This window comes from Amphiprion ocellaris, chromosome 5 (genome assembly GCF_022539595.1).
Source record: "Amphiprion ocellaris isolate individual 3 ecotype Okinawa chromosome 5, ASM2253959v1, whole genome shotgun sequence".
NCBI lineage: Eukaryota > Metazoa > Chordata > Actinopteri > Pomacentridae > Amphiprion > Amphiprion ocellaris.
In genome coordinates, this window is record NC_072770.1 from 35,833,188 (window position 1) to 35,859,855 (window position 26,668).

Consider the following 26,668-nt stretch of genomic DNA (forward strand, 5'->3'; position numbering starts at 1 on the left):
AGCACCGATATGAGCGAAAAATGTGTGACAGATTACCTGTGCACGTGTCCTTGCTCCACTTAGAGCAAAGCGCTACTTGAATTATAAAAGTTAATATTTAATAATCAAAAATGAAAGCTTGTAACAAATAGAAGATATGTGCAAAGTTCATCTTTAATTGTAGTGCTTAATTTAATAAAGAAGGTGTCTTGTCGCTTCTTTTCCCAAAGGGTGAAACTGTCTTTTAAGACTGAAGGCCACTCATCAAGTTAAACTACAATTACATTCTGTAAGCAATGAAGCAATTGTGATTTGAAGGTCACAAAGTCATAATTCAACCCACACTTAACTTGTTAATCTGTTTCTTTCACCCGCATCTTTCATTCTGTCTGTTGTATGATTAATGTCCGTGTATGGTAACGTTAAACAGGACAATGTCCGACTCTTCAGTTGATTTTTTGGGGGCTCTTTGTCAGGATGGTCGGCTGTGTTTGGCTCTCAGCCTGAGGGGTTCTTCTCTCCAAGTACACGTCGCTTCACGGAGAAGACTTGACTCTGGAATTCCTCCAGATAAGAGTTGCTAGGTGATGCCATTGTCACATCTTCTTTGTGGTCACATATTCATACCCAAATTGTAAGGTTCTTTATGAGGACCGTCTCATTAGTAGTCATATATTCATACCAGACCACCCCCCCACTTGACCCCTCCTTTACCAGTCGTGGGAAAGACAAGCCCTGGACGAGATGTTGAGGATTCAGGCAATTACTTGGAAGGCGGTCAAATGATTGTTCAACTTAAACACACTTTTGAACTGTAGCTAAGGGCGAAATATATTTGCACTACATTATTGAGACTTTGTCCAAAACATTTACAGCCACAGTTTAAAATTCCAGGACAGAATAAACACCCTAGATGGTTTTTGAACATATGTTTCTATACTGAGTGCAAGTGTACTGAGGGAAGGACAAGAGCCAGTTCTTTACATCCATGTTAGCTTGGTGCTACAAGTGCAAGATGGGACACCAAAGATAAACTTCACAAAGAAACCCATGAAAATGATTTATCTAAGAACACCTACATTTTTAAAATTCCTTTTTCTGTTCCAAAATGCTTTGAACTCAACATATAATAATGCAATTAATGAATGAATAAATAATTAATCTCAGTGGATGCAATGTACACCAAAAGCACAAGACAAGTGAATGCAATCAAATACATTTCGTGAAGTAGTAAAGAAAATGTAGTACTAACATTTATTTACATGCTTTCTTTTTTGTTTGTTTGTTTTTATGGTGACATTGAATCTACAACAATTCAAATGATACTACATTTTTAATGAATCAGTAATAATACAAGATCAAGTATAAGCTGGATGAACTATTCTTCATGGGGAATTGTTGCTATTAAAGTATTAAAAATATATGAAGTTTGACAAAATATAGCCTAAAGTACAAATTGCTTATGGAAATAATAAGAACAATGTCAACATATGCAATATAGAATAGCAGAATAAAATGTACAAAAGAAAAATAATAGAAACCGCCCTCATATAAGGAGATGCCTTAGTGTGTGTATTAGAACACAGACATCAAAATGCTCTCTGAGCTGTGAAAGTGCTCTCAGAAAAATAAAGGTTCTTTAATGGCTCTTCAGGAGGCTCTCTGGTTCTTCAAAACACATCACCAGTTGAAGAACCTCCTTATTTAAGGCATAGTTCTTCATGCTCTTTATGTGGTTCTTTAAAAGTTCTTCTGTTTATTGGGTTATTTTTTTTTGGTTTGGTGACAAGTAAGACCTGCAATTAAAGATTATTTTCATTAGCAATTAATTGTTTCATCTATAAAACACCAGAAAACGGTTAGGAATTCCCATCATAATTTCCCAAATCCCAAGTTGGCATCTTGTATGATGTTAATTTCTCTGATCAACTGTCCAGAATTCTAGATATTAAATGTATTGTAATAGAAGAGACCCAGAAATGCTGCATATTCTTACATTAGATGTTTTTTTGCTTAAATATTTCTTAAACAATTATAAAATCTGTTTATCAAAATACAGAACCAGATGGGACCACAAGGAACTATGTTACAATGGTTTTGTAAAGAACCTTTGTTTGCTAAAGTTCACTGCAGCAGCATTTACAATGGTTATTTGAGGCAATTTTGGGGATTCTTATTTTCTGCATCACTGCAAAGAATCTCTTTTAGTTTGAGTTGGTGCCATAGAATGTATGATAATTGGAACAGATGTTGAGTTGTAATTACATGGTGTTGTTTACTGTGCATTTGCATTATGATATTTGTATTTTTACTTAGTCAGTGGATGGTCACTCCTCCCATTTGTTACATTAAGATAGGTTTTTTATTTTATCTGGGATACACTTTATTGGAATAGAAAATAATAGAATTCTTTAATTGTACAACAAAATTTAGCCACAATACTGTTGGTGCATCCATACAATCAGACAGTTTTTTAAAAATACAATTTTCAAGAAAATACAGTCTGAAATGGTCAATTGTTAAAGAAAAGCTTATTTGGTGTATTATTTAGTGTAAAATGGGCAGTATTAAAACAGTAGTGTAACTGGTGCTACACTTCTGGCTATTGCACGTTGAACATTTAATGGCTTATAGTAGTGCAAACAGTGCATACAAGGTGCAGTTGTATGAGAGCATATGTACAGGTTTTGTATGCAAACAGAAGGTGCAAACAGTAGATTCTGTAGTGTAACAGTTCACTCTGGTTCAGACACAAAGCATGAAGTACTACATCATGTGATGTTAGACATTAGATTTTAAAGAGTTTATTGATTTAATATTTACTCATTGGTTAAACGGTCCATTTAAAAATCAATACATTGACAGGGCAGCTCGTGAAGGCGTCCACATCTTTTTCAATGAAACGGGTGAAGCGGTCACGCTTGGCCCCGCCCCCTGAGCTCCATATTAGGAAACCTTCCGCATTCCAGGGGGCGCGAGGCGGGGCGATGACGCCACCTGTTTCTGAATGGGCTGCTGGCTCTGTGCGCACTGAGCCGCTGGAGTGAAGTATTTGGAGCAGAAGAGTCGGAGACGGACGGAGGAGAGACTTTAAGATTCACGAACACGACTTTTTAAAAGTTGTGTGGAAACATGGAGCCGCGTGGAGCCAGCTTATTCCTGTTTCTGTTCGTTACCCGAGTGTTCGTCAGCCTCCAGTCGAAAGAACGTAAGTACTTTTTTTTTTTTTTTTTTTTAAACTATGGAGATAAAGTGTAGTCCAGCTGTAACCTACCGCACCTTATGAGTCAGGAGGTTGGAATTTGGCCATTGTCGACTTTAAATCCCTCTTTTTGTCATAAAACTTTCCTTTCTGTTTCTATATCTGTTTTTTGTAGTCACTTCTTAAAAGATAATCAAACGCGGCGTGATTTGAATAAATCTCTTACCTATTAGTCATTCTCTGAATAATTAAAATATTTTTCAACGAATAAAAGTCGTTTTATATCAATAACAGGCTTTGTTAAATAAATCGCTTTGGTCAACTTTAGGACTAAAGGGGCACCTGTTTGATGCTTTAACATGTCAGGACTTTATTGTTTCACTTGTGGCGCAGATTCATGTATTTCTCTCGTCATGGCAATTTAACTGCCCACGCCTTTCTCAGACATTATTAGTCCTGTACCGTGGACCTGGAGGACACGGTCAATGAAGTCCTGAATCAGACCGACATGCTCGATTAAAACGTCAAAGCATGGCATGTGCCCCCCATAAAGCTGATGGCCCCAGGATCAAGCCAAAGAATTCAGCTGTACAGTCAAATCAAAGCTACTTATTTAACAGCCCAATAACTAATATATAGCTGAACACCCTGCTGTCGTTCCCACAGGAGAATAAAGTCTGTAAAATTACTCAGGCTATTACATTTGTATAGTGGCTTTCCTTAATGGCTGCATTTTAATTACATCGTGCTGAGTTATTTTCTTTGGTGCATCATGAGGTGTAATCAGTTGTTTCTGTGCTCATGAAACGTATGATTTTTCTTTTTGTCCCTGCAGAAGTATTGCTGGATATGAGAGCTTCAGGATCGGAGTTGGGGTGGCTGACTTTGCCATATGAGAACGGAGTGAGTATTTATACCTCAACAGGCATTTTTAAGACTTCAGGTGCACTTCTCAAAACTGTATTTCTCAGTAGTGCAACAAATACATGAGCTCGTGTTTTTTTGTTTGTTTTTTTTTTTTGGAAGAATTTACTTGGTGACAATAACAGAGGCCTCTTCCTGCTCATTCAGCCCACTAAAAAAGCTCTCTGGGAGAGATGGAATGAGTGGCAGCTAGATGAGGTTTGGCGGAGCTCCGCTAGCCTTGTGTTAATGCTACCCTTTCATAAAGAACTTATGAATGCCATTAAAATGTCAGGGTTCAACCTACATTTGAATTTACAGTACCAAAGTGCATTTTTCACGGTCACAGTAGGCCGTTTTCACTCCAACACTAAGCCATAAAACAAAATTTTAAGATGTCTCTCTTTATTTTTCCTCAAGATCCCCGTCTGAATTTAGAGATAGTAGTAATAAGATAATGCACAATGGGAGGACTCAAGGTTAAGAAAAAGAAAGTCTGGTCCATCTGTGCAGAACCATCCGTGCCGACCCTATCTATAGTTCAGTGGCTTTCCATCTAAAAAAAGCAACAGGACATGGCCAGTTCAAGTGTGTGTGGGCTTCGTTTCTTGTGTGACTGTTCTCAAAGATCTAAGGCTTGTCGTGGGATCAGATAGGATTTCCTTTTGTCTATCTTAACGTGCTTTGCTCTTGTGCAACTTGTTTCACAGTTGTGTGCTTAAAATTGGACACGGGATAATTAAATGATTATTTGAACAGTATTTTTTCTAATTCCACTGTTACCATCTTGAGTAGACAATTGTTGGTTAATGCTTACGAGTATTAAATAAAAGTTTAAAGGCTCAGACAGTCATGAAGTGCAGTTTTAATCTAATGCTACTAAATAAACTTTTTTGAAATAGTTGAAATTTATCCAGTATTTGCTGCCTCTCTTTTCTAACATCAGTACTGCAAGTTTAACCAACGATTTATTCCTTGAAACCCACCTGAAGTGCTAACATATGAGGTGTTAAATTTTAATGTTAAATTGAGGCTTTTCATCTTTTACTCGTCATTGCTTCCCTCTCTTAAAAAGTCTTAATTGGTGCCAATTTTGCTGCCATGCCTTCAGCAGCGCTGTGCTTATAAAGCTCATTTAACTGCCATAAATGTTAGTTGGCATTCTACAGTAGTATTTGCTGGATTTATGTGTCACACACATGCACCCTTGTGTGTCGGTGGAAAACCACACACGTCGTGAGTGCAGCACATGTCCAGGCCAATAATCTTAATGTGTGGGGAAAAAAGAGCTCACTTCTGCACTTTACAGGCTTCTCAGTGAGCATGAAAGAAGAGGTGTCTCATCAATAAAACTGGTTTTTGGCAAGAACAAAGTGTCTGAACCCCATACTTATTCCCTGGAAAAAATGCCTTTTCTCCTTTCATTATTGTTGCTTGGTAACAGTGACTTTTGCCCCTGAAGCTGATCCCTCTCCTCTGTCTTTATCTCTTTGCATTCTACAGTGGGAGATAGTCCAGACGGTGGTGAACGGCTCACTTTTCTATACCTACAGTGTTTGTAGCATTGACACTACTGAACAGGACAACTGGTTGCGTACGACATTCATCCAGCGGCGCCCGGGGACGTCACGAGTCTCTGTGGAGCTGCTTTTCGTTGTGCGAGACTGCAACACTTTTGATGGCGCCTCCATTGCCTGCAAAGAAACCTTCAACCTTTTCATCTCAGAGGCCGACGCCGACGTGGGAACCAACTTCCGTAAAGGACAGTTCCGCAAAGTGGCCACCATTGCTCCTGACGAGGTCACTCGGGGCCGCGTACTGAAAGTCAACACGGAGACGAAGACGGTGGGACCGCTGTCCAAAAAAGGCTTCTACCTGGCGTTTCAGGACATGGGGGCTTGTGTGGCGCTGCTGTCTGTCAGAGTGTACTACAAGACGTGCCCGTCCACGGTGCAGAGCTTGGCGGCCTTCCCGGAGACAGTGGCAGATACTCTCAGGGAGGTGGAGGGCGTCTGTGTAGAGAACGCCGTCAGTCAGGCCACCCCACGCATCTACTGCACAGCTGAGGGTGAATGGGTGGTTCCTGTGGGTCAGTGCCAGTGCCTAGCGGGCTATGAAACCACCGGGGATTCCTGCCAAGGTAAGCACTGCCAGAAATGTGCCACGCACTCAACTGAGACGTATTTGCGTTGTTTTGGGAGTTGTAGCAGATGAAACACCTCCAACCACTAACTTGTCATGGTGGGAGGAATGAGTACACAGGAATGTTAATTGTGTCTGGTTTGTTTGGAAATCTGCTGCAAAAACACTCCAAATCAGTGTGTAGGGGAGTTACAGCAGGATTAGGCAAGGGAAAACAGAGGAGGCAGATGTCTCAATCTATTTGTTTTGTTAATATTTTAGTGTATCCATGGATTTCTCCAGATCAAATAGATAAAAATCTGTGAGGAAACTTCAACGGTCCCCCCACTGATGCCTCCTCATCTCTTTACCTGTTGGCCAATAGCACATTCTTTCCACTGCTTTTCTCTCAGGTTTCAGGAATGGGGCTTGGCTGTTTTATGGATTGGTCAATGGCCTGAGGTGATAATGTACAGTGCAAGAAGTTGTGTCCTAATTCTGTGGACTTTGCTGTGTTTACATTGTAAAAATGACAAAAGTATGTTGAATGTGGTGTTGATGGAGACTGTTGTCCCACAATTCAGTGCTTAGTCAAAATTGAGGACCAATTAAAAGCAAAAGAAGAGTTAAAAACAAAATGAAATGATTTGGCAGCTTGATCAACTTATTGTCAATTCAAAAAAAAAATGTATTTTACATAATTCTAAAAGTTCCTAAATTGATCCGTGTGTCACTCACTGCATTTAGAAAGGTTATGGAAAGGTTACTTTTAAGATCACATAAAAAGGAGCAGAGCCACATATAATTTTGAAACTATGGGCAACCAAAACTAAGGTAAAGTATGCAAAAAGTTTGTGGAATGTGGTGCCCTGGAGAAAGACCTGTGTGTCTATGAAAAAAAGACGCAGCTGTGGTGTTCGTACTGTAAGCACTCCTACTGTTCCTGTGGACGCTGGCCTGTCTTTTGGCATTCTGGGGTGTGGTGTGTTGAACTGTCTGGAGGAAACGTGGGAGGAGAGACGGTACAGAGAGAAAAGGAAGGAAGGAGGAAGGGCACAGCATGCTGTGGGGATTTCTGAAAGGAATTCTTACATCCTCGCGTCACCTACAGCACTGATTGACTAAAGGAAGGGCCGTGTGAATGTGTCAGAATGAGTACCTGAGTGGTGTGTCTTCTCCTCGCAAGTATTTGTTTTGGACAAGTTGCTAAGGCGACAGGAACCACAGATTACAGGGATGAGGTTGACACGCCTATCAGAGGTTAGACTGAGTCAGGCTGCGGTTTATGACTCCTGATGGTCCGAGTCACCTTGACTGGCACAGTCAGTTCCTCTACATGGGCATATCAGTTGTAAGAATGAAGCAATTATTTGAGTAGTTAATCATCAGATAAACTTTTAACAGATGATTTGTTTAATTATTGTTTGCTTCCGAAAATACAACAAGGCTACCGGTTCCGTTTAACTTGCTTCAGTGTTTTATATTCCGCTAAATTGAATATCTTTTGGGTTTTAATGCAAGATATTCGAGGACATCAGCTGTGGATTTCAGAAATGTACACACTTTTTACTATGTTGCAACATTATATAGACTAAATAAAGATGTAATTATTAAAAAAATCTCAGGCCAACATACAGTTTAAAGAAAAGTATCACTTTTCAAAGCAGGAGTCTTGTACAGAGGTTGGAAAAATGAAAACTGAGTAGGAGAGGAAGGCAAGTCACAACAGAGGAATGTTTCAGTCTTTGAGGTCCCTGGTGACCCTGAGTCAAGCACCTGAAACGGAAGATGGCACAAGAAGACAGGAAATATTTGTGATGGGAAAAGTTGTGATTTCAAAATCTGGCTCATGATCTCATTTTTAGGATTCAGGGAACCTGTTTTATTGCACAATTAAAGCATCATGTTGGAGCTTCTGCCAGCCAAAACTCCAAATGTGTGAAACCCAGTGCCTCATTACAATTTTTTATGTTAACCAGAGAAACTGATATTGAGAGAGGCTCGTGGCCTGCATGTGGATTCCACTGAAGAGCCCAACTGTTGTGGGAAAAGGAAGTAAAGTGAGATGAGGAGGAATGCTGACTGACACAAATAAGCAGGTTGTCCTTGCTCAGAGTCGGAGGGTGGGGAGTGAGTCGACAGTTGGTGCATGAGGGAGGTTAGTTTCGTGGCTGCTTAGTTAGGTGTGGAGTGTAATTTAGTCAAGAGGATTAGTAGAGCAACAGGACAGCTGTTAGCCAATGACATGCCCCGCTTTGCCTCCCTTTGCTCTTTCATCCGGTTGTTAACACACGCAACGAGCTCCCTAATCCATGTTCCCACTCATTAGAACAATGGGCCGACACAAAGAGCAAAAAACAGATTCAATTAACAGATGCACCGGTGCGGAACATAAGTCCTTTTCACAGGTGTTGTAGTCAAAGAGAGTTTGGGACAGTTAGAACCAGAATTTCCATCAACAAGTGAAAAGAAAACTTTGTTGGATGTGTGAGAGTTTGGGATCACCATTCAAAAGGATATTCGAGAAAAACTATTAACAAAATTATGTCTGAAGCTAAAATCTATGCGCAAATATAGAGATCCAGTATTGTGAAAGATTGCATTAACGATGTTTGCATTCTTGCTCTGCACACATGCCGCCAACTGTATAATGAGTAATGCAACATATTTATGGCACCACTCTGTCCAATCTCACAGACAATAGATGAATAGGGCTGGAGTTTCTTTGGTACGTGACAGAGGTCCTGCTGCTCCGGCTCAAGATGAAATGGGCTGGCCCCCTTTTCTTATGCGAAAAGCCTCACCTACACCCCCTCTGCCGCCAAGTGACTCCCCAGAGAGAACTTCTGTTGGGACTCCAGACCTTTACCCCCATCCCCCATCCGTCTATCTATTCATCCTTATCCCTTCTGATCAAACTCAACCTGCTCCTTCTCCTCCACTGCAGAAGTACTTGGGGTGCAAAGGTCCTTCTGCTTTGGTGGCGAAGTAATGCGACCACGTCTTCAATCCAAGGTTCCCTCGACCTTTTCTCTCGGCCACCAGCACAGGGGCCAGATGAAAGACGGCTCCCTAGGGAGACCGCAGAATGAAAGCAGAGAGAGGAGACCTTTCATATGATCCAAACTTTTTCTGTTGTTTCTCTGTGCTCACAGGCATTACCACAGTTAGAAAATATGTGCATCTGTTTCCATAAAAACACAGAATATCATGCTTGTCTCCAGCTTTTCCGCTTTCCTGATTCTCTTGTCCGCTAACTATTCAACCTTGGATGCTGTAATTTGCAACTGGTGTCGGGGGTTAGCGGAAGGAAGGAAGAATGGGAGGAAACTCCAGGCTCAGACTGAGTTGCATCTCTTGCGTTGTGATTTCTGTCCTGTCTGCATGTTCATTAACCTCTCATGCCCTGGAAGGCTGTTTGTCCATGTGCTGAAATGTCCATTACAGCACCCTACCAGTGTCCAAAGTGCCATTTCCTTTGGCAAAAACACAAATATTATCTGCCAGAGAACATGAGCTGAGAGTTCAGTGGGGAAAGGCAGATCAGGTCACCTGATAAATTTAATGCTCCCCTGTCATCCGGTTGACACTGGCAGTGTGACCTGAGATTAGGCCTCCAGGCGAAAAAGGCGAGTAAAGGCAGATCGTCAGGGAAATCCCAGTTCATTCCTCTGAATACAAAGACTCTGTGATTATAGGTTACTCACAACAAATGCTTCCTGTTGGGTGGAAGGGGCTAGTATTACAGAGACAGCCTTACTGTTTGCATTTTGATCATTCATTCCTTCCTGTGTTTGACTCTTTCATATGTCATGCTTAAATACGCCTTTTTTCTCTCACACAGAATGTAAACCGGGCTACTTCAAACCATCAGTATCGAACGAATTATGTCACGTTTGTCCTGATAACACCAAGCCCTCAGCAGCCGGCGCCACAGAATGTCTATGTGAGGAAGGTTTCTTCCGCTCCCCTTCAGACCCTCCTACATCAGCTTGCTCTGGTAACCATCCACTCACTGTCACCTCTATAGAGAACGTCAACTTCTAGCTCATTCAACGCAGTTTGGATGATTATTCTGACTGTTTGGTGTCATTTACTTCCTCCCCAAGCTCCACCAGGTGCCCCTCGTGACCTCCTGTCCACCACCCTGTCAGCAGAGGGCAGGCTGCAGCTGTCCTGGAGTCCACCGCTGGTGACCGGAGGCCGCAGGGACCTCACCTACAGTGTGGTGTGTGAGCACTGCGAGGGGGGCTTGTGCGTTCCCTGCGGCGAGAAGATCCGCTATGAGACGGGGCCTACAGACCTGCAGGACACCACAGTCATTGTTAGTGACCTGGATTCTCATCTCAACTACACGTTCACTGTGGAGGCTCACAGCGGTGTGTCTGAGTTCAGTGATGAGAGGGCCGCTGCAACCATCACCACCGCTCTGGACTATACAGGTGAGTTGTTCTGTTTGCTTGGATTTTGTGTTTTCAGGCATTGACTTTACTTCCTCATTGTTTGAGGTCCCAAAGACTGTACTATATGTGTCACAACCACTATAGGTTTTACAGTTGTGATGTGACATTTCAGGTGTATCAGCAATTCCTATAAAACTATGTGATTAAAACTATGTTCAGTATGTCTTTTGAGCAATTACAGAGGACCGCTGATCGCAAAGAGAACATTAGAGTTAAGAAAAACGGTTTAACCATTTTTCATGTAATACTGTAGCTATCAGTCAAAGGGCTGCATAAAAAACTGACTCACTACATGGAGAGGAATTCAGTCTGACCCACTGAATCCCAAAGGCTTTCATTTCCAAATGTCCTGTCCAAAGAGTATGATTAGTCACTAACCATTATTTTGCTTTCTGTCTCTCGCCGACTCTTAGATCCCCCCAAGGTGACGTTGATCCATCTGGATGATCGTGGCCCCACCAGTCTGTCTCTTTCCTGGAGTCTGTCTCGCAGACCTCCAGCCCACATTAGTCACCGCTACGAGCTTATGTACCGCAGAAAAGTAAGATGGAGGGTTTTGAGCGCTTTTGTAATTTTTTATCCGTTAAACAAAACTTACGCTGTTCAAGTTTTAATTAGGATGAACATTTGTTAAGATAAATGAGTCTAATCTGCACACTTTTTCTTTTCTGTTTGCAGGATGACGATGGCGAACGTGATGTTACCACCTACACAGTCCTAATTTTGGAGAAAAACTCCGTCCAGATTAATGACCTCACTCCAGACACTACTTATATGTTTCGGGTTCAGGCTCTGAGTCCGGAGGGCAACCCTGGCAGCTACAGCGTGGAGCACGAGTTTCATACTTCACAATTAGGTAAAGGAAGACTTAAAATCTACGAAAGCTCAAATGCTTCTCTGTGTAAACCTTCAGGAACTGATAAATGTTTGTCTTTCTGGGATTTGTGCAGCTGAGTCTCAGATCCAGAACAAGTCCACCATGGTGATGGGAGCTGTAGTTGGAGTCGCGGTTATTCTGCTCGTTGTGGTGGGCGTCCTGCTGCTGCGTAAACGGTTGGTAACAGCACACTTTATATCCACATTCAACATGTGTGTCATTAAGATAAATATTATCTACAGGCCTTCCAACTGTGTGATTATGTGCCACAAGCTGGAGTAAATGAAGGACACTCCGGTATCGCAGTCCGGCAGAGTTTTTGAGTAATAGCCAGTGTTGCTATTGAATACACCCTTCATGTTTTTCAGAGCTGCAATTACTAATAAGTCCGTCTGTATTCTTTGTAGTCCTATAGTGATTAGTCTTGTTTTCCTTTCAGGCGACTGCGTTCTCATGGCAGGGGAGGGCCTGAAGATCCCTACTTTTCATCAGGTTAGCAAACTTTCCCTGCAATATTAATTCTTTACGATTTACTGACGTAATTGTTCATTTTGTTATTATTTTTTCCTTATATTCTGGTAATTATTCCTCCTCAGATCAGCTTAAGCCACTGAAGACATATGTTGACCCACATATGTACGAGGACCCTAACATTGCCATCCACAAGTTTGTCACGGAAATTGACCCAAGTGCGATTAGCAAACAAAAAGTCATCGGCGTTGGTGAGTGTTGTCAAATCAGTTACCCTCTATTTAATGAAATCTCAGTACACAGTTTGTAATATTTCCTCTTGCTGTGCGTCTCACAATTTAGGAGAGTTTGGGGAGGTGTTTCGGGGTGTGATGAAGACTCCTGGGAAAGGCGAGGTGGCTGTAGCGATCAAGACCCTGAAGCCGGGCTACTCAGAGAAACAGAGGCAGGACTTCTTGAGCGAGGCCAGCATCATGGGTCAGTTCTCACATCCCAATATCATCCGCCTGGAGGGAGTCGTCACCAAATGTGAGTCAATAACCTCAGATAGAAGTTCAATAGCCATTTAATCAATTTCAGTCAACTTCTTGTATACTTTACTTTTACTTAACATCTTTTTGTTTGTTTTAATTTTCAGTTAAGCCTGCCATGATTGTTACAGAATACATGGAGAACGGAGCTCTCGACACATATCTGAAGGTAGGTGCATGTATTCCGAAGTGGATGAAAGGGTCAGATGACATTAGCTTCAGACTTAAACTTGATATAATTCCTTCATTTTTGTATTCCTCGGAATGTCGGATCCAAAAGATTTTTTTCCTACTTTGCATGTTTTTTCATAATTTCTCTGCATGCTTTATATGTCCTGTTGTCCCCTTTATGCCACTTTCTGTTTTATCATCATATACTTTTCCAATAAAAACAGAAATGTTTTTACACAAGCATCTATTTTGTCCTTTAGGACCGTGATGGAGAGATTCCTCCGTACCAGCTTGTCGGAATGCTGCGTGGAATAGCTGCTGGCATGAAATACCTGTCTGACATGAGCTATGTGCATCGGGACCTGGCAGCAAGAAACGTTCTGGTCAACAGCAGCCTGGAGTGTAAAGTGTCTGATTTTGGCCTGTCGCGTATCCTGGAGAACGATGCTGAGGGAACCTACACAACCAGAGTAAGTGGAACAGCTAGAGTTCACAGCCTAAAAATATAATAAGAGAGAACAACCCTTGCTTTTTCGTCTTGTAACAAATGGCAGATTATTAATTGTATTCTTAGTCCCAAGTGTCCAATCTAAGGTGTTGGTCTTTCAGCGCCTCATGTTTCCACTCCCTTCGTCCATTAAATATGATTTGTTAATGGTTATTTTCTGTCAGGGAGGTAAAATCCCCATCCGCTGGACTGCCCCTGAGGCTATCGAATACAGGAAGTTCACTTCAGCCAGCGATGTGTGGAGCTTCGGTATCGTCATGTGGGAAGTCATGGCATATGGAGAACGACCCTACTGGGACATGAGCAACCATGAGGTATGCTTCATCTGCCACAACACTTATGGTTGGGATGAGAAATTGTTTTGACCTATTTAGGTCAAACTTTAATGTATATTCGCACTGAGAGTTTCTGCAGAGGTGTGGTGTTGTTTCCCCCCGTCCACTTCAAATTAACTGTTAATATCAACATACGAGCACAGCACTTTATTGGACTGCTGCCTGTTCAAACTCTGTCCGACACTACAGTCATAAATGCTCCTTAAATGTAACCGCTGACTTCAGTCTGCCTGGCTCTCTTCCTCAGGTCATGAAGGCTATCAACGAGGCCTTCAGGCTTCCTGCTCCAATGGACTGCCCATCCGCCATCTACCAGCTCATGCTTCAGTGTTGGCAACACGACCGCTCCAAGCGACCTCGCTTCTCAGACATCGTCAACATTTTGGACAAACTTCTGCGGAGCCCAGAGTCTTTAAAAACCATTGCCGACTTTGATCCACGGTACGAACACTGTCTTTATTGAACTTTATGATTTGGTCACAAAATTAAACAGACCAAATGAAAAATAGTAAAGAACAGTAATTGGTTATAAACTTCTTTATCAGACATATAAACAAAGTGATACTCATTTAATGTGTTTTAAAGGAATAGTCAGTTAAATATATTTGGTAACATGTTACTTCAAATATCTTTAAGCAGTACAAAAAACAGGGACTTGTGTGTAGGAGTATTTCTTGGGTAGGAGCTACTATACACAGTCCAAAATGACTTGTACAAGAGACTAAGGCAGGCATAATTTGCAGCTACCCAGTTTTCCATATGTTGACAATAAAACTGGTTATTTCCTGTTTAAACATCATCACATGCACTTAGTGTATTTTAGGCAGCTGTAAATGATGACTAATCCAAATATCCGTTGCTCCCCACAGCGTGTCCATCCGCCTGCCCAGCACCAGCGGCTGTGACGGCACCATGTTCAGGTCGGTGCCTGAGTGGCTGGAATCCATCAAAATGGGCCAGTACAACGAGAGCTTCGCTCGCGCTGGGATAACGACCATGGAGCAGGTGCTCACTTTGAGGCATGAGTAAGTGCACAAATGGCAACAGTGCAGCTCTGTCATGCTGCACTGATTTATCTGGCGCTAAGCCACATTTTCTAGCAACACAGAGAAAGTATTGAGCTCTCAGCTTGAACATTTGTTATCCAGTTTGTGAATGCAGGAATACCCCACTCCGCCTCGGCCCGTGTCATTCCTGTCATTCTCTGCTGCCATAACTTTAGCAGCCGTGGTTCCCAACCTTATTTGTCAAATGTGCCCCACTGTCATGTCAGAGGAACTCAAGTAGCCCTTCACTGACACCATCTGTCTTTTGAAATTATGTTAATATTATAAAACAATAATGTTTAAATCCTATTGAATGGTCAGTTTTTTAGATCAACCATTTATGCTTTAATCACTTGGGGATGTTTCAAACATTTTAACCATTTATCAATGACTTGTAGTTATCTATTACAGCTGATAGCTATTATTAGCCAACTATTTTAACCATTTGTCCATTACATTTAGCTTTTTTGATGATTTATTCACAACTTTTAGCTATCTTTTTTGCATATTTAAACTATCAATTTCAACTGGTTATGTGTTACCATCACCAATATATGGATTTGGAAATATAAAACAATACAAGTTGAACTACTCCACAATCTTTCCAATACTACAAGTGCCACTTGTTAGGAAATGGATCCCTGCTCCACCACAACCACTGTCACTTCTTTTTTTGGAAAACAGTCTATATAGAGTTTAGCGTACTGAAATGGTATCCTTTATGTTTTTCCTGCAGGGACATCAGGAACATTGGAGTCCGTTTGCCCGGTCACATGAAGAGGATAGTATACAGCATCCTGGGCCTGAAAGACGAGACCAGCTCTCTCAGCGTGTTTGCAGTGTGATCTAAGCATTCCTCCAAATCAAAGTGCACTGACCGACCATGCCATTTCACTCACGGATGACAAGGACTGAAGTGGGGGGTGAAACTGAGCTACGCTGCTGGGTTTTTATTTTTTCCTGTGGCACAGTGTGGCATGAGTGAAGAGGACCCTCCAAGCCACTCAGAAAGGACTGAGACTGAACACATTTATGTACTTTATAACAGAAGAGAAATAATTTATCTTTATATAAAAAAAAAGGTTAAATATGTTGAACATATACAAGTTATATGATGTAGAGAGTAAAACAATATAAGTGCAAAATGTGAGATCGTGCGAGTGCTTGGCCTTGTATTTACTGAATGACTGAAATATTCAAGGCTCTTCCTGCTCAAGGGCAACTTCTTCCAAGCACTCACTTTTTAAAATCCTGCCAGAGTTTCTGGATCCTTAAATCTGTTTTGTTTTACTTTTTTGTGATCAATGAGACTTACTTTTAAATTTTGGAATCATTATTCCACTCAGGGTAAAGAATCACATATTCTTATGTTTTGTAGTCAGTCTCTGTACCACACCATGCATTTTCTTCTTCTGTTTGTTTACATCATGTCTTACAACTGTCCTTTTTTATTTAATATTTATTTTTATTTTATATTTATGTTATTTGTTACATGAGAAATAACCTGGTGCATGTTTGCCAGGCGGTGTATTTTTGTGTTTAAATAAAAGCGTTGCATTGTGACTGGATCGCTCTCGTGCACTCAGCAGCAATCAACGTGTTTGTTTTTAGAGTCATGCTTTCAGAGTCATGCCATCACTGCATGGATGGCAGTGGCAATAAATTGGTCCGTCCACTTTGGTCCACACTGAAATATCTCCACAACCAACTGGATGGATTGCTATGAAAGTTCATACAGATACTTGTGGTCCCTCGGCAATAAATCCTGCCAGTTTTGATGATCGCACACTTTACTTTTAGCATCAAGAGCAGGTTGACATTTGTGGTTCCAAGTCACATGTCTTGTCATTATCGGCTGACTTTTCACCTCCTGCCATGAACTTAAAAAAATGTTTCGAGCTTTGGTGTTTCAACAAATATCTTTAAAAGTATATTTCCATTAGTCTTAGCTGTGCTGTTTGGTTATTAGCATGCTATAAAAACACAGTTGACTTTAAAGACACCTTCAGGTGAACATCAAATTCTTTATATTGTTAGCATGACCATATGGTGTTTCTTATATTCTAGAACACACTTCATGAGCTAAATAAGGAGCCAACACCAATCCTGAGCATTCCCACCTTAAAACTGCAGTGTACCAGGGAGGGCAGCGACAGCACAGATTCAGATTTCCAGGGTTTTATACTTAATACACATAAGGACCCAATCCCCGCAGGTTGCAGGGGGGCAAGCGGGGCTTTATAAATCATTATTCTTCAGAATCAGTTTTCACTTCGAACACGCATGTCTCAGTTACTCAAATACACGGCCTGGCAAAAAAAAAAAACATCGCCACCTGGATTTAACTAAGCAAATAGGTAAGAGCCTTCCATTGGATAATTACTGCAGTGATGAATATGTTTCAACTGCAACAGCTTATTTAACCCTAGCTGATGCAGTGAGGAGCTTCTCACTTCTTAAACAACCATAACAGAAGACATCTCCTGTGGTCATGGAAAGGATGATAATCTGTCTCAGAAGGGTCAAATTATTGGCCTGCATCAAGCAAAGAAAACAACTAAGAAGATGAAGATACTAAAATCAGGTTAAGAATTGCCCAATGCATTATTAAAACCTGGAAGGATAGTGGTGAACCATCATCTTCAGGGAACAAGATTTATCCTGTTCCAAAGTGATGAACTCATCATGGCTAGTGTCTACCAGTCTGTGGGGGTTTGGGTTATGATCTGGGGTTGGTCAGGTTCACCAACGTTATGTTCCCAAAGAATGAGGTCAGCTGACTACCTGAAGATACTGAATGACCAGGTCTTTCCATCAGTGGAGTTTTTCTTCCCTGATGGTATGTGCAGGTTCCAAGAAGATGATGCCAGGATTCATGGGGCTCACATTGAGAATGAATGGATCAGGGAGCATGAGATGGATTGTCCTCCACAGAGTCCAGACCTCAGCCCCACTGAGAATCTTTGGGATGTTCTGGAGAAAACTTTGTCTGACTCTCCCATCATCAATATGATCTTGGTGAAAAATGAATGTATCTCTGGACAGAATTAAATGATGTGACATTGCAGAAGCTTACCAAAGCGATGCCACAACGAATGAGTCCCATTTTTATAGCTAAAGGCAGTCCAACAAAATATTAGTGTGCAACTTTTTTTTGGCCAGACAGTGTATTACAACTTATTGTGTAACGCAGTAGTTTATCAGTGTTTAAACAGAGTTGTAGGTGAGCTAGTGTGCTCGAGTTGCATCAAGTGGGATTGAGTGGATGAAGAGAGAAGCGGAAACTTCCTCGATCTGCACAATCTAGAGGAAGCAACAGTTTAGAGGTATATGTACGACATTTTAAAGCAGGAAGGGGTTATTTTCATTGGAAAAACAAAAAAAATGTAATCTTGATACACAGATGAGATTTTAGAGGTTTAAATGACCAGAAAGGAACATATTTTATAAATAAATGGCAACAAGTACCATCCGCATCAGAAACACTTAATACAAAGTGTTCAGAACTAACAAAATTGTCTTTTATTATCACATTTTAAAAAAACATATTCGCTTATCCAATGCTAGACATTGTAGAGAATCACATGATTTAGCATGACAGCCTTTGTTACAGCTGACAATATGAAGGTAATAGTTGGCTGTGCAGTGACCAGTGCAGCCTCATAGAGCTTGTTTGGTGATGCCTGTCATCCAGATGGAGTTGATGAGCCTCTGTGACTTTTCCAAGGTGGAGCAGAATGTCACACCTACACACTACTGTGCTCCATCATACCACTGCCGCTCAGCCAAGTTAAATTTCCCCTCTGCATCACTGGACATTCATTGCTCCTGTGCTGTTTTTGTTACGAGAAAGCCCAATTAGATTACAGATGCTATGTGAGTGATTTTATGACCTTTTGGGCTTAAATTTGATATTGACAGCTCACACAGTGCGACATCTGATAATTATAGCATATCTCTTTACATCTCAGTTTCTCACACACAAACACAAAGACAAACACGCTTCCAGGCAGGCAGGGGTGCGGCCAAAAATCTCGTGCCCCTTTACAACAGTTGTGACACATTAAATATCTGCAATCTGTGTCATGTTCCAGTTGAGCTGAACCATTCAGAGTCCAAACCACATCCACACCCAGTAGCATATAGTGGCCTATAAAAGACTCATATATGGTGACAGTTTTAAGACAGCCAAAGGAGAAATTACGAGATTAGATCGACCTCTGTTGGACTGCACACATCTACGGCAGAAATAATCCACTTCTTCAGCCTTTATGGAGGAAAATGGAAGTAATTTCTCTGAATGTTCAGGATCACTTCCTCTGAACAGCACCAGAGAACACAAATTTACAGGTCAGAAGAACAACGGTTGATGCAGATACTTTGAATTTTAGCCCTGCAGACTATTCTACCAGTAAGTACCAAAAGTTTGGACATTTAAGACTGAATCTGTAAATGAATGTTTCAGGTCATTCAGGTCCTACTGGGAAGATCCAGGTGTTGGGAGACATTTTCCTGTTTACAGTTGATGTGAGTGAATTTTCTCCAGAGGATGTTATTGTCACATCCTCCAACAACCTAATAGAGGTCCATGCAGAGAAGGTGAGATATTTATTATAGTCATTTTTCATAATCAGCTTAGTAGGGGCTGATCAATGACAGAAGCTGGATCTTGGGGATCATGTAACACATTACAGATCTTATTTCAAAATTTTCAGTAAGTAGAGTCAAGGCCTACAGCTTTTCTTTTAAACTGAAACTAGAGCGCACGGGATTTAAGGAATTTAAACATTTTACACACATCTTACGCCTCAGAGATCTTGATTCTGACATTAGCTTTGGATCTATTACTGTTTCAGTGTTGAGAAAGAAAGCAGTAAAACTTTGCTGATTTCATTTCTGGCTTCTTGATGTTCTCATGATTATTGTTTGAATCATGCAGCTGGGGGAGGATGGCTCGGTCACTAATATATTTTCCCACCGATGCAAACTGCCATCAGACGTGGACCCCACATCTGTGAGCATGTCCCTGGAGAGCAGTGGGGTCTTGACCGTCAGAGCTCACAGGATATTTTAAAAACTAACATGTCTGTGTATGATATTTAAATTAAAACATATCAAGCCTCTTTTTATTTGTCTTCATTGCTTTGGTGCATTTCTCTACATGTAAAACAAGGACTTTGTCACCCAGGGACTCTCGAGTGAAACACTGGAGTTTAGCGCCATCCTGCGGTGGACAATAGAATCGCCACATGCACCATTCAGGAACCGTGGGAAACATGAGGAGCTACCATGCCAGTGCACATGAACTCAAAAACACTGTGAATGCTATTTTAACCCTCCTGTTGTCCTCATTTACGGGAACCAAAAAATATTGTTTCCTTGTCTGAAAAAAATCCAAAAATTTAGCAAAAAAATCCCCAAATTTCTGAAAATTTGTAAAACCTTCAGGAAGTAATAAATAAATAAATAAATAAATAAGTAAGTAATAAATGAAATAAAGTTAGTTTTACTTTGTTTTGGCCCAATGTTTTGGTATTTCAAATAGATAGTTGTGTGCACACTTTTATATAATGGCCATATGTATGTGTGGTACCTCCTTTATTAGACCTCGATCCAAAAGAATCCTTTCCTCGTCTGTCCGCCGCCGCTGCCCCGGAGTCTCCTGTCTCCGTCCGCATCCATCCAGGTGTCCAGACGTCCACACCTGGCCAATGGGTGGTCCACTGCCCGCCCCCGATCTCCGGTGCTCGTCGTTGCGCCCAATGCAGCCGCGACTCGTCCTGTCGGGTCTCTCCTGCCGTGAACCGTGGTGAAGATCAGCGTCGTCTGAACCACAGCGTCTGGATTACAGCTGGATCGCAGCGTTGCCGTCCTCGTAGCACAACTTATAGTTCGATATGATCAAATAGAGATTGTTTTTGACTAATTGATGACGCAAACTTGATTCCGTTAAGAACGCGTGGCTTTCTGGCTGCTCTGACGTGTTCTTGTACTCTGTCATGGTCCAAGAAATAACAATTATGAACGGATTCATCAATTTATTTACCTTCAGGAGTTCATCAAAATTAACAAAGTCTTTCCAATAAACAGTCTTTCACGCCACGATACGGCACGGTCAAAAACAATTTATCTCTCGTTTTGCGCCACACCTGTGGCAATTAGTGTGGCCTTTAAATACACAGGTAACTCATTCACAGCGCCACTATATATATATATATATATATATATATATATATATATATATATATATATATGTGTGTGTGTGTGTGTGTGTGTGTGTGTGTGTGTGTGTGTGTGTGTGTGTGTGTGTGTGTGTGTGTGTGTGTGTGTAGATAGATAGATAGATAGATTTCTTGTGTGGTTTTATTCTTTAATTCTTATTGTTTCGGTTTGAAACAGGTGCTCAATGCATTTCACTTCGCATTATACTATGTATAATTGTGTTCGTGATAAATAAAGATCTTGAATCTTGAATCAGTTCTTGATTCTCCCTTTCAAGTTTCTTATTTGCCTCCAAACCAGCCCAGACTTGCTAAAACCAGTAAACACCTTAAGCTGTTTTGTTCGCGGGGTGTAAAACACATCTAAAATGAGAAGTCGCTCTGCTCAATGCAGGTTGTTTTTTTTCCCGTAAACAGCAGGCGAGTGCAGTAAAATACAGAAATTCTGACTTTTGGGGAAGAATTTGAAAGCAACACCATCGACTGACGGAAGTGACGCGAGCGGTTGTCAAGGGACGTTTTAGTTTACGGAAGATTTTTTCCAACTACACTTACCGAAAACGCGTTTTGCCGTACAGTTTTCTCAATAACGCGTTTTATGGTTAATATGGAAACATTTTGACGGTTAAAGCTGCCTCCTGCTGCGACTAAGAACCGACTGTTTGTGTGTTTTGGATAAATACGATCTCTGTGGGATTCTAAGTTCATCACCAACATGGCACAAGTTCCCCCTCCAGGATCAGTCGTAGTTACTGACTGGCATCGGTGTAAAGACAGCAAAGAGTATTTCAGCAAAATCCTTCATAAGAAAAGACGGAAGAACTTTGGTAATGACAATTTCAAACGGTTTCTTTTTAGTTAACCTTTAGATACGCGAGTGATTGGACCCTACACTCTTCCATAAGCGGAGGCGTAGAAGAATCAATGTGTTTTTATGCCATTTTGGTTAAGAATAGTAATTTGTATTATTGTTTGTATTATATTTTTATCCACACAAGAATGATTTCATGTTTGAAGTATGTTTATTTTTCCACTTCATAACATATTTGGAACATTATGATAATTGAAAAATAAGGATATTACACAGAACAGCAATAGAAGAATGTCAACATCCATTTTGCAGACATTTTCCACTCTTTTCCTCCAGCTGCTGCTGCTCTCCATCCCTCCAAGTTTGCGTACTGCATCACCTCTTGTATGATTTTATCAGTGATAAAGAGCTTGGAGTAGTAATACAAATATTACAATTTCTTTAAAAGTATAAAAGGGAGCTGAAAAAATTAAATGGAATGATATCAGAAACATGTTTTTTGAGGTATAGCTGGAATATGAAGTGATAAAAAGCTTTCAGTACAAAGACATTGCAAGAAAATGACCTCACCGGGTCATTTTTGACCCACATGCATCTAAAGGTTAAATTGCCTTTTTTGTGAATGTCAATTTTTATGTGAATGTTCTTAAAGGAAATATTAGAAGTTTTACTGATATATATGTAATCACTTTAGATGTTTTTAGGATTTTTTGGGAGATTTTTACTAATTTTTTGAAAATATTTACAAGAATTTTCTTGGCAAATTAGTTTTTTTTTCAATAAAACTTTTCAGGGAAACTTTTAAGGAATTATTGGAATTTTCTTCCTTTTCTTCTTTTTTGCTGAATTTTTGGATTTTTTTCAGACAAGGAAACGATATTTTTTGGTGCCCATAAATGAAGGCACCAGGAGGGTTTACTGATAATCAACACTGAAGAACAATAAACAACAACAAAAACAATAGAAGAAGAAAATATTGAAACGCTCCAGCAGAAAAAGAAGCAGTGTAGAATTTTTGTATGTTTAAATAGTTTTTTATGATCTCTGCTAAGCAAAGGTTGCATTCATTAGAGACACAGTTTTAATAGTTTTTCAATACTGGATGTTTAACATACATGTGGGGAATTAGAGTGACGTGCACTTGATGCACATTTAATACATACTATTACATGACCATGAAATAATTCACAGTTCCTATAAACTTACTCAGGGACTACTTTTGTTCTGTCATATGGAATACAAACCTAGGCACCACTCCGAGTTAAAAAAAAAAAAAAAACAACAAGAAGTGATGTGAGCTTTATCCAGCTTTAATTTTTTCCAGTAAAAGAAACATACTTTTCTAATTGTGTGAATTTTTGACTAGAGCTTGCAATATAAAAACACACCAGCTCTGAGCAAGAAAAATTACTCATCTTTTTTGTTGTTGTGAAAGACAATGGCAGCACATTTAGGTACAGAACACCAAGCAATAAAGAGAATATTTGAACGGTTCCTCCTAAACTGGTTTTCCAGGCCTCTTGGAGTCTCCAGTGATGCCCCCATCTGTAGCTGTGGACACTGTTCATTATAAGATCTTCATCTCTGGGAAGAGCGGAGTCGGGAAAACTGCTCTCGCTGCACGTCTTGCTGGCTTGAATATTCCTAACATGCACCATGAAACCACAGGTGAGGCTCATCATTTTCTGAGGCATTTCTTTTTAATATAGATTACATCAGTCAGGTCACGCTCAGATTTATCTTCTGCTGATAAGGCATTGAGACCACAGTGGTGTATTGGCCAGTGAAGCTGAGAGAAAGTGGCAGAGTGCTGTTCTTCCGTCTGCAGCTGTGGGACTGTGGGGAGATCGCCTTACGGAGATTTGACCATTTGCTTCCAGTATGTATAAAATAGAAAGTATTTTCACACGTCAAATCAAAGTACTACACTCATATAATTCAAAAATACGTACTCCAGCAGCATCGCTCTTCCCTCTGTGTTCCAGTCTTGTAAAGAGCAGGTGGATGCCGTCCTCTTCCTGTTCTCATTCACCGACCGAACATCCTTTGATGATCTGTCAAATCAAATTTCTAAATGGACTGAGTCATCTGTTGGTCGTGTTGTGAAAGTGGTGGTTGGCACCAAGTATCCTTTCATGTTCCTTACAGTCATTTCAAGAACACATCAATGAGCTGAAGCACAGTCAGCTTTTAGGTTTTCAGATTCTCTAACATCAACATGTTCCTTGCTTCTTAAATACTCTTTATCACTTCATTAAACTCCTACAATCTATGTATTTTTTCAAACATTCCTTTACTGTCTCCAGATTTGCTGGATCAGACATAAGTTCAGTCATCTTGCGAGTTAAAGCAGCAGTTTTATTCTTTCCAACATGTTTTGCTTCCTTCTTCTTTTCTAACTCCAAATCAACAGGTAAAGAATCAGTGGCAGTGTTGTCTTCCATATTGAAAACTGAAGCTTTTTGTTCAATTTGACAAAACGTAAAAGCCCTTTTCTTTCAAAAAAATAACTGAACACTCTTCAAAGCTCTTTTTTCTTAAGACGTTAAACAAGATTCCTTTCAAAGTTTCTTCATAAACATACTGATTGATCCAGATTGACTTGGGTTCACCTTGGGCCTTCACACACCTGCTTTGCTGGCATCTACATTTGCTTTGTTCCCAAATCCAGCTCCATCCAATGTTCTTTTCTTCCCAGATTATCCATCAAAGGGAATTTTTTGACTAAAATGTAATAGCAATTTCAGCCAACCCCTTTAGCTTGCTGCTTTACTATTACTGATGGCTGAGCTGCATTTGTGTCTTGACACGTGCAGATAAAGATGAGTAGAAGTGGATCCAGTTCTTCCCAATGACCATTTATTGCTTGAATGAATGTACAGATAAGTTGAAATATAAAATGACAAAGCTTTAACCCTCCTGTTGTCCTCATTTATGAGCACCAAAACAATATTTCCTTGTCTGGAAAAAATCCAAAAATTCAGCAAAAAAATCCCCCAAATTTCTGAAAATTTGTAAAACCTTCAGAAGAAAATTCCAATAATTCCTTAAAAGTTTTTTTTTTTTTTTTTTTTTTTAAATCCCCCAAATTTGGCAAGAAAATTCTTGTAAATATTTTCAAAAAATGAGTAAAAATCTTCTAAAAAATCCTAAAAATATCTAAAGTGATTCCATATATATCAGTAAAACTTCTAATATTTTCTTTAAGAACATTCACAAAAAAAAAAATCAACCAAAATCCAGCGAATTTCACTGGATTTTGGTTGATTTTTTTGTGTGAATGTTCTTAAGAAACATTTTTAACATTTCTTTTTTTCCACCAAAAATGTTCAAAGATTTCCCCAAAATGTTGAAAACGTAGACATCAGAAGTTTCACTGAGAAAATCTTTTTTTCCCCACACTTTTAAACTTTAAACCGGGTCAGTTTTGACCTGCAGGACGACAGGAGGGTTAAACTAAAGAGTCTTTAGAAGGCCTCGTTCCTTCTTGCAGCCACATGGTCAAAAAACTTTTTCCTTCCTCAGCCACATCCAGATGCTGTGGCAGCTGGTCTTGAAGCCTTCACCTTAGGCTCCACCTACAGCTTCCTGAAGGACACACCTGCACACACACTCTCTCTCCCATTCACAAACATACTAATAAAAAGAAAGAATGTGTGAAAATCGACACAAATTGCAATTTGGATCCCACGGTATCAAAACAGAGATCAAGAAAAGCATTTGTCCTTAATGCTTCCTTCAGATTTGACCTTTTCATGCACTGTGACGTGTCAGAGAGAGACGTGAGGGACTTCCAGGAGACGTGGAGCTTGCCGGTGCTGCGTACAGGTGGGGAGGTCAGTGATGGGCTCGGTGATGTAGCCCCTTTCCTCAACTGCCTTGCAGAGAACCTGTGGCACCAAGACTGTCTTACAGCCAGATCAGCTGGCCTCCAGCAGGACACTGTGACTGTACTTTAACACTGAACATTAGTTTAAGCCTCGTGTCGTCCTGCGGGTCAAAACTGAACCGCTTTAAAGTTTGAAAATGTGGAAAAATATATATATTTTCACAGTGAAACTTCTGATGTCCACATTTTCAACATTTCTGGGAAATCTTTGAACATTTTTTGGTGGAAAAAAAAGAAATGTTAAAAATGTTTCTTAAGAACATTCACGAAAAAAATCTACCAAAATCCAGGAAATTTTGCTGGATTTTGATTGATTTTTATTTGAATGTTCTTAAAGAAAATATTAGAAGTTTTACTGATATATATATATGTAATCACTTTAGATATTTTTAGGATTTTTTTGGTAGATTTTTACTCATTTCTTTGAAAATATTCACAAGAATTTTCTTGCCAAATTTGGGGGATTTTTTTTTTTTTTTTTAAATAAAACTTTTGAGGGAAACTTTTAAGGAATTGGAATTTTCTTCCTGAAGGTTTTGCAAATTTTTAGAAATTTGTGGATTTTTTTTGCTGAATTTTTGGATTTTTTTCAGACAAGGATATAATATTTTTTGGTGCCCGTAAATGAGGACGACAGGACGGTTAAGAAGGTGGACTGGGCGTCACTGCTGCTGGAGGAGGCTGTGGTCGACATGATTAGACTGCATGGAGGGTAAAAATCACAGACTTCTCAGGGCTGAGCTTTATTCTGAAATGTCTGAAGTTCTCCCATAATGAGTGTATTGCATTTTACCTCATCACTGAACCATATGGATTGCCTTTTTCCTACCATTTTTTGATTCCTATCGTTATCATCCAAAAGCACAAACACTAAGAAATGTATTTTATTAAGTATTTTTCCTGTGTTTCACAATAAGGAGATGACGTTGCCTTGTTATATTCTTTAGATACATGTTGCATTAGATTGATCAGACTAGAAAATCTTTATTTTTTTCTATTAATTGGAAATTAATGAGAAAATAAAGGGCACACTGCTTAAAATAAGTCAGTATTTTAATACAAAAATAATCATTTCCATCATTAAATAAATTGGTGTGTTTGTTTATTGTGATAAAGTTAGTGAATGTTTGAACGTTGCTCT

The 26,668-nt window shown here is 40.1% G+C and overlaps 3 protein-coding genes across 3 annotated transcripts; all 3 read left to right on the forward strand.

The window, feature by feature from the left end:
* The first annotated feature begins 3,009 nt into the window (after nt 1-3,009).
* On the forward strand, nt 3,010-16,169 carry epha2a (eph receptor A2 a). The gene is made up of 17 exons (XM_023293985.3): nt 3,010-3,187; nt 4,017-4,084; nt 5,588-6,224; nt 10,050-10,205; nt 10,315-10,647; nt 11,082-11,209; nt 11,347-11,524; nt 11,619-11,721; nt 11,985-12,037; nt 12,142-12,267; nt 12,359-12,544; nt 12,654-12,715; nt 12,978-13,187; nt 13,390-13,539; nt 13,808-14,001; nt 14,430-14,585; nt 15,343-16,169. The coding sequence occupies exons 1-17, from the start codon at nt 3,112-3,114 to the stop codon at nt 15,449-15,451; spliced, it is 2,925 nt and encodes a 974-aa protein (XP_023149753.2). The 5' UTR covers nt 3,010-3,111; the 3' UTR covers nt 15,452-16,169.
* A 2,536-nt stretch (nt 16,170-18,705) lies between these two features.
* Nucleotides 18,706-19,729, forward strand: LOC118469153 (heat shock protein beta-7-like). Its single transcript, XM_035940869.2, has 3 exons — nt 18,706-18,956; nt 19,072-19,205; nt 19,546-19,729. Exons 1-3 carry the CDS (start codon nt 18,878-18,880, stop codon nt 19,678-19,680), a joined length of 348 nt encoding a protein of 115 aa, XP_035796762.2. The 5' UTR covers nt 18,706-18,877; the 3' UTR covers nt 19,681-19,729.
* A 1,604-nt stretch (nt 19,730-21,333) lies between these two features.
* cplane2 (ciliogenesis and planar polarity effector 2) lies at nt 21,334-26,659 on the forward strand. The gene is made up of 5 exons (XM_055010765.1): nt 21,334-21,654; nt 23,154-23,306; nt 23,393-23,517; nt 23,624-23,763; nt 25,381-26,659. The coding sequence occupies exons 1-5, from the start codon at nt 21,543-21,545 to the stop codon at nt 25,595-25,597; spliced, it is 747 nt and encodes a 248-aa protein (XP_054866740.1). The 5' UTR covers nt 21,334-21,542; the 3' UTR covers nt 25,598-26,659.
* The last annotated feature ends 9 nt before the right edge of the window (nt 26,660-26,668 follow it).